The sequence below is a fragment of the Mastomys coucha genome, unplaced genomic scaffold, assembly GCF_008632895.1.
Source record: "Mastomys coucha isolate ucsf_1 unplaced genomic scaffold, UCSF_Mcou_1 pScaffold21, whole genome shotgun sequence".
NCBI classification, from domain to species: Eukaryota; Metazoa; Chordata; class Mammalia; order Rodentia; family Muridae; genus Mastomys; species Mastomys coucha.
The window spans coordinates 113,304-121,862 of NW_022196904.1; the positions used below are offsets into that span (position 1 = coordinate 113,304).

At 38.9% G+C, this 8,559-nt stretch overlaps 1 protein-coding gene across 1 annotated transcript in view; it reads left to right on the forward strand.

Annotated features, from left to right (window-relative positions):
• The window catches only part of LOC116101508 (vomeronasal type-2 receptor 116-like), a 38,609-nt gene extending 30,489 nt beyond the window's left edge, over positions 1 to 8,120 (forward strand). Inside the window, exon 6 of the mRNA XM_031385034.1 lies at positions 7,198 to 8,120. Within this exon, the coding sequence (XP_031240894.1) occupies positions 7,198 to 8,120 (923 nt within the window). The remainder of the gene's footprint in view (positions 1 to 7,197) is intronic.
• The last annotated feature ends 439 nt before the right edge of the window (positions 8,121 to 8,559 follow it).

The window sequence follows — 8,559 nt, forward strand, 5'->3', positions numbered from 1 at the left end:
TCTCTCTCTCTCTCTGTGTGTGTATGTGTGTGTGTTTCCCTTCCTTTAGTTTTGCTGATGTGAAATTATTTATTGCTTGTGTTTTCATGGGTGTAGTTAATCTCCTTGGGTTGAAGTTTCCTTCCTAGAGCTTTCTACAGGGTGTATTTATAGATAGATAGAGTTTAAGTTTGACTTTGTCATGAAATACCTTGTTTCTCCATCTACAGTAACTTTTTCAGTTACTGTTTCAGTTGCTGACTGGCATCTGTGGTCTCTGAGAGCAGGCCCTTCTGGCTTTTAGAATATCCATTGAAATTATTTTTTGTGTTTTCTTGAGTATAGTTATCCTCATTGAGTTGGAGTTTCCCTTCTACTATTTTCTGTATGGCTGGGTCGGTGGAACAATATTGTTGAAATTGGTTTTGACATAGAATATCTTGATCTCTCCAGCTATGGTGATTAAAAGTTTTGTTAGCTGTAGTAGTATGGGCTAGCATCTGAGGTCTCTTAGGGTTTGCAAGATATCTTTCCAAGCTCTTCTGGCTTTTAGGTTCTCCTTTGAGAAGTTAGGTATAATGCTAATAGGTTTGCCATTATATACTACTTTGTCTTTTCCTCTTGAAGTTTTTAATATTCTTTCTTTCCTCTGTAAATTTAGTGTTTTGATTGTTATGTGGCTTGGTAACTTCCTTTTCGCATCCAATCACTTGATGTTCTGCAAGCTTCTTGTACCTTTATAACCTTCTTTAGGTTAGGAAATCTTCCTTCTATAATTTTGTTAAATGTGTTTGCTGAGTTTGTCAACTGGTAATCTTTTTCTTGTATATCTTTTATTTTTAGGTTTGGTCTTTTCATAATGTCCCAGATTTCCTGGATGTTTCATGTTAGGAATTTTTTAGATTGAATATTTTCACTGAATAATGAATTTTTTTCTATAACGTTTTCAACCCCTGAGATTCTTTTTACCATCTTTTGTATTCTTTTTGTGATACTTGCACCAGATTCCTGTTCATCCACCTAAATTTTCCATTTCCAGAAATCCCTTCTTATGGTTTCTTTATTGCTTTATTTCCATTTTCAAGTCTTGAACAATTTCCTTTGCCTGTTTGCATGTTTGTGTGTTGGTGTGTTTCTTGGTTTTCTTTTGTATCTTTAACCTTTTTTACAGTCCCCCAATGCCCACCCCCACCCCCACCCCACACCGTTCTGCCCTCCTACAGATCTTCATCTCAGTCCTCTTCCTCTGTCTCTAAGAGGATGTACCATGCCCCACACACGCACACACACACCTTACCAGTCCTCCCCATTCCCTGGGTCCTCAATTCTCTTAAGAGTTATGTGCTTCTCTCACTGAGGACAGACTAGGCAGTCCTCTGCTGTATATGTGTCCAGGGCATGAGACCAGCTAGTGTATGCTCCCTGGTTGATGGCTCAGTGGCTGATAGATCACAGGGTTAGTTGAGACTCTTGGTCTTCCTATGGGGTTGTCCTCCTCCACAACTTCTTCCAGACTTTTTCTCATTCAACTGCAGGGGTCCCCAACTTCAGTCCACTGACTCATCTGCATCTGTCTCAGTTAGCTACTTGTTGGGCCTCTGGGAGGGCAGCCATGCTAGGCTCCTGTCTGTCAGTACACCAAAGAATCAATAATAGTGTCAGGCATTGGAGCATCTACTTGAGATGGGTTCCAATTTGGACCAGTCACTAGATCTCCTTTCCCTTGGTCATTTTTGTCTCTGCAGTTCTTTTAGGAACAATTCTGGATTAGAGTTTTTGACTGTGGAATGGAAATACAATCATTCCACTTGATGCTCTTTCTTTCTTCTGGAGGTAGAATCTACAAGTTCCCTTTCCCCGCTATTGGGCATTTCATCTAAGGTATCTCTGCCCAGGTCTCTGGCACATTGCGAGTCTTCCCACCTCCTACCTCGTACCTCCTACCTCCCACCTCCCAAAGTTGAGTATTTTGATTCATGCTGCTAGACCTCGGCCTTCACTCCTGTCTCCCGCCCCTGTTACCTGATCATGTTCCCCTTTCCTCTCCCTCTCTCCTATTCTATCCAGGTACCCCCTCTCCCTCTGCCCTCTGCTTTCTTTTCCCTCCTGAGTAGGATTGAAGCATTCTCACTTGGGCCCTTTGTCTTGTTAACCTTCTTGAATACTGTGGATTGTATTCTAGGTATTCTGTACTTTTTTGGCTAATATGTACTTATTAGTGAGTACATATGATGCTTGTCCTTTGGGCCTGAGTTACCTCACTCAGGATGATATTTTCTAGTTTCATCCATTTGCCTGCAAAATTCATGATATGCTCATTCTTAATATCTGAATATTATTTCAAGTGTAAATGAACCACATTTTCTGTATACATTCTTCCCTTGTGGGACATCTTGGTTGTTTCCAGCTTCTGTCTATCACAAATAAGGCCACTATGGACATAGTAGGGCAAGTGCATCTGTGGCATAGTCGGGCATCATTTGGGTATATGCCCAGAAGTGGTATAGCTGGGTCTTCAAGTAGATCTATTTCCAAATTTCTGAGGAACCTCCAGATTGATTTCCAGAGTGGCTGTACCACTTTGCAATCAGACCAGCAAGGGAAGAATGTTTCTCTTTCTGCACAATCTTGCTAACATGTGCTCTTACCTGAGTTTTTGATCTTAGTCAATCTGATTGGTGTAAGAATTTCAGGATTATTTTGTTTTGCATTTCTCTGATAACTAAAGACTTTTAGCATTTCTTTAAGTGCTTCTCAGCCATTTGAGATTGCTCTGTTGAGAATTCTCCGTTTAGCTCTATACCCCATTTTTAGATTGAGTTGTTTGGTTTTTTTGGTGATTAGCTTCTTCAGTTCGTTATAGTCTTTGGATATTACCCCCTCTATTGGATGTAGGGTTTGTACAGATTTTTTCCCAATCTGCAGATTGTTGATATATCCTATTGAGTATATCCTTTGCCTTACAAAAGTTTTTCAGGTTCATGAAGTCCCATTTATCAATTCTTGATCTTAGAGTGTAAGCTATTTGAGTTCTGTTTAGGAAATTACCCCCCATGCCCATGAGTTCAAGGATCTTTCCTAATTTCTCTTCTATTAGATTCAGTGTATCTGGTTTTATGTTGAGGTCCTTGATCCACCTTAGACTTCAGCTTTGTGCAAGATGACAAATATAGATCTATTTTTATTTCTCTACATACTGTCTGCTAGTTAGACCAGCATCATTTATTGAAGATGCTTTTTTATTGTATATTTTTGGCTTCTTTGTCAAAGATCAAGAGTACTTAAATCTGTGGTTTTATTTCTGGGTTTTTAATTCTATTTCATTGATCTACCTGTCTGTCTCTGTACCAATACCATGCAGTTTTTTATGACTATTACTTTGTAGTATAGCTTGTGGTCAGGGATGGTAATTCCCCTAGCAGTTCTTTTATTGTTGAGAATTGTTTTTGCTATCCTGGGTTTTTTGGTTTTCCATATGAAATTGAGAATTGCTCTTTCCATATCTGTGAAGAATTGTATTGGAATTTTGACGGTGATCGCATTGAATCTGTAGATTGCTTTTGGTAGAATGGCCATTTTTACTATGTTAATCCTACCAATCCATGAGCATGGAAGTTTTCTCCATTTTCTGAGACCTTCTTCAATTTTTTTCTAGAGAGACTTGAAGTTCTTGTCATACAGTTCTTTCATATATTTGGTTAGAGTTACCTCCAAGATATTTTATATTATTTGTGACTACTCTGAAGGATGTTGTTTTGCTATTTTCTTTTTCAGCCCGTTGATCATTTGTATAAATTTGTTTGAGTTAATTTTATATCTGGCCACTTTGCTGAAGTTATTTATAAGCTGTAGAAGTTCTCTGGTAGAATTTTGGGGTTACTTATGTATACTATCATATAATCTGCAAATAGTGATGTCTTAACTTCTTCCTTGCCAATTTGTATCCCCTTGATCTCTTTTTTGTTGTCTTATTGTTATTGCTAGAACTTCGAGTACTATATTGACTAGATAAGGGGAGCATGAACATCCTGGGATTGTTTCAAGTATCTTGCCATTTAATTTGATATTGGCTGTTGGTTTGCTGTATATTGTTTTTATTATGTTTAGATTTGGGCCTTGAATTCTTGATGTTTCCAATACTTTTAACATGAAGAGTATTGTATTTTGTCAAATCCTTTTTCAGCATCTAATGAGATGATCATGTGATATTTTGAGTTTATTTATATAGTGGATTACATTAATGGATTTAATACATTGAACCAACTTTGCATCCCTAGAATGAAGCCTACTTAATCAAGATGAATGATCATTTGTGGGTTTTGGTTGGTTGGTTGGTTGGTTTTTATTGATTAATTTATGTATTTACATTTCAAATGTCCCCCTTCCCAGTTTGCCCTCAGTAAACCCCCAGCCCATCCCCCTATCCTTGCCTCTATGAGAGTGTTCCCACACCTACCCACCCAATTCTGCCTCTATGCTCCAGCATCTCCCTATGCTGGGGCATTGAGCATCCACAGGACCAAGGGCCTCCCCTTCCATTGATGCCAGATAAGTCAATACTCTACTACATATGCAGCTGGAGTCATGGGTAGGTCCCTCCATATGTATTCTTTGGTTAGTAGTTTGGTCCCTGAGAACCCTGGGGGTTCCAGTTAGTTAATATTGTTGTTCTTGCTATGGGGTTGTGAACCCTTTCAGCTCCTTCGATCCTTCCCCTAAGTCCTCCATTGGGGTCCCTGTGCTTAGTCTGAAGATTGGCTGCAAGTATCCACATCTGTATTTGTCAGGTTCTGGCAGAGCCTCTCAGGGGACTGCCATCCCAGGCTCCTATCAACAATCATTTCTTGGCATCATCCATAATGTCTGGATTTGGTGTCTGTAGATGAGATGGATCCCTAGTTGGGGCAGTCACTAGATGGCCTTTCCTTCAGTCTTTGCTCCACTCTTTGTCCCTGCATTTCCCTTAGATAGGAACATTTTTGGGTTAAAATTTTTGAGTTGGATAGGTGGCCCCATCCCTTAACCAAGGGCCATCACTGGATATAGCCTCTATAGATTCTACCTCCCCTTTTTGGGGGTATTTCAGCTAATGTCATCTGCATTGAAGCCTGGGAGCCTCTTGCTTCCCTGGTATCTGAGACTATCAGGCTATCCCCAGTTCCCCATCACCCACTATCACACACCTCCTTTCAATTTCATGACCATCTGTACTTCTTCCCCATCTCCTCTCACCTGATCCTGCCCCTCATTTTTCCTATCCCTCCTCTCTCTTACCCAGGTCCCTCCATCATTCTACCTCCTGTGATTATTTTGTTTCCCCTTCTAAGTAGGACTGAAGCATCCACACTTTTTTCTCCCTTCTTCTTGAGCTTCATATGATCTATGAATTGTATTGTGGGTATTCTAAGCCTTTGGGCTAATATCCACTTATCAGTGAGTACATACCATATGTGTGCTTTTGTGATTGAGTTACTTCACTCAGGATGATATTTTCTAGTTCCATCCATTTGCCTTGGAATGAATTTCATGAAGTCATTGTTTTTAATAGCTGAGTAGTATTCCATTGTGTAAAGGTACTATATTTTCTGTATCCATTTTTTGTTGAGGGACGTCTGGGTTGTTTCCAGCTTCTGGCTATTATAAATAAAGCCACTATGAACATGGTGGAGCATGTATCCTTGTTATTCGTTGGACCATCTTTTGAATATATACCAAGGAGCAGTATAGTTGGGTCCTCAGGTAGAATTATTTCCAATTTCTGAGGAAATGCCACTGATTTCCAGAGCGGTTGTACCTGCTTGCAATCCTGCCAGCAATAGAGGCTTATTCTTCTTTTTCCATATCCTTGTCAACATCTGCAGTCACCTGAGTTTTTTATCTGAGCTACTCTGATTAGGTCATTTTGATTTGCATTTCTCTGATAACTAAGGATGTTGAACATTTCTTTAGGTGCTTCTTAGCCACTCAAAATTCTTCAGTTGAGAATTCTTTATTTAACTCTGTATCCCATTTTTAATAGGGTTATTTGGTTCTCTTGAGTCTATCTTCTTGAATTCTTTGTATATATTGGATAATAGCCTCTATGGAATGTAGGGTTGGTAAAGATCTTTTCCCAATCTGTAGGTGGCCATTTTGTCCTGATGACAGTGTCTATTGCCTTACAGAAGCTTTTCAATTTTATGAGATCCCATTTGTTTATAGTTGATCTAAGAGCCTGGGCCATTGGTGTTCTTTTCAGGAAATTTTCTCCTGTGCACATGTGTTTCGAGTTCTTTCACACTTTCTCTTCTATTAGACTCAGTGTATCTGGTTTATGTAGGGATCCTTGATCCACTTGGACTTAGGCTTTGTATAAGTAGATAGGAATGGATCAGTTTGCATTCTTCTACATGTTGACAGCCACATGAACCACTTGTTGAAAATGCTGTCTTTTTTCCACTGGATGGTTTTGACTTCTTTGACCAAGATCAGGTAATCATAAGTGTGTGCATTTATTTCTGGGTCTTCAATTCTGTTTTATTGACCTCTCTGTCTGTGTCTGTATCAATAACATGCTATTTTTATCACTATTGATCTATAGTATAGTTTGAGGTCAGGAATGGTGATTCCCCCAGAAGTTCAATTATTGTTGAGAATAGTTTTTGTTTTCCTGGTTTGTTTGTTACTTCAGATAGAATTTGCTCTTTCTATCCCTGTGAAGAATCAATTTGCAATTTTGATAGGGATTAAATTTGTAGATTGCTTTTGGTAAGATGGCCATTTCTACCATGTAAATACTGCCAATCCGTAGACATTGGAGATCTTTCCATCTTCTGAGGTTTTCTTAGATTTCTTTCCACAGAGTTTTAAAGGTGTTGTTACATAGATCTTTCATTTGCTTGGTTAGAGTCATTTACTTGGTTAGAGCCAAATTAGGTTCATGGGATGTATTTCAGTGTTTTGATGTCTTCTAAAGGAGGTACAACTAATGTGTCACTAAATGCAAGAGTACCATGTGGGTAAGGACAGATGAAGAAGCATTGGGGCTGTTTAATTTATATCAGCATAAAGTAAAAGAATATTGAGTTTAGAAATATTATCTGGAAAATGTTTTTATGTTTACATTATAAACAAAGCAAGATGGTTCTGATAATGGTGCGCTGTGCTGGAGCTGGGAAATGTCTTAGGATAAAAGGAGAAACCAGAGTATATGCTCACTATAAACTGCATTTCTGCCAGATATGGACCAGTGTATGAAGTGTCCAGAAACTCACTATGCAAACCCAGAGAAGATACACTGCCTACAGAAAACTGTGACATTTCTGGCCTATGATGACCCCTTGGGGAAGACACTCAGCTTCATGTCTATGGGCTTTTCCTCACTTACAGCTGTTGTTCTTATGGTGTTTCTGAAGAACAGAGACACCCCCATTGTCAAAGCCAATAACCTGGCTCTTAGTTATACCCTGCTCATCACTCTGACACTCTGTTTTCTCTGTCCCTTGCTCTTCATTGGCCATCCTAGCACAGCCACCTGTATCCTGCAGCAAAACATTTTTGGACTTCTCTTCACTGTGGCTCTTTCTACTGTCTTGGCCAAAACTATCACTGTAGTTATAGCCTTCAAGATCACTTCTCCAGGAAGAATGAGGAGATGGCTACTGATATCAAGAGCCCCTAATTACATTATTCCCATCTGTATCCTGATCCAAGTTGTTCTTTCTGGAATTTGGCTGACAACATCTCCTCCCTTTATTGATAAAGATGCTCACTCAGAACATGGACACATCATCATCATTTGCAACAAAGGCTCTACTATTGCTTTCCATTGCACCCTGGGATATCTGGGAGCACTGGCCCTAGTGAGCTACTTTATGGCTTTCTTGTCCAGAAATCTGCCTGACACATTCAATGAAGCCAAGCTCTTGGCTTTCAGCATGCTGGTGTTCTGCAGTGTCTGGGTCACATTCCTACCTGTCTACCACAGCACCAAGGGGAAGATCATGGTGGCTATGGAAGTCTTCTCTATCTTGGCTTCCAGTACATCACTCTTAGGCATTATCTTTGCCCCCAAGTGCTACATCATATTATTAAGGCCAGAAAAGAATTCACTTCATTATATCAGGGACAATACATATGGTAGGAGAAAAAAGCCTTCTTAAAGACTAGCTTCTTTGTTTCTTAAATTGAACGACAAATTTGAAGGCTTATTATTCTTCAGCATCTGAAAACTCACATATAAAGTTATAATGTGGTAGTTGATGCCACAGGTTATTATTTTTTAGTCAATATTAGGCTAATCCCTTTTTTATGTTGAAATACATGCTGTGTTTATAGTCTAACTCCTGTATTCACTATCATTTTTCTTTATTTAGTTTGATTTTGAAATCCTTATTTGTGAGTTCTTCCTCTTTAATCATTCACATATTTTATCAACTTGACAATTATATTTCACAAGGATTTATTTCCTTTATCAATTACATGTGCTGATGAACAGATTCAATTCATATATGTAAACTTTGCCTCTGAAATATTTGTATGTTTTACCATTTAATACAGCAAATTTGTGTCAATATATCACTTTGTTTCTGAAGTAACAGC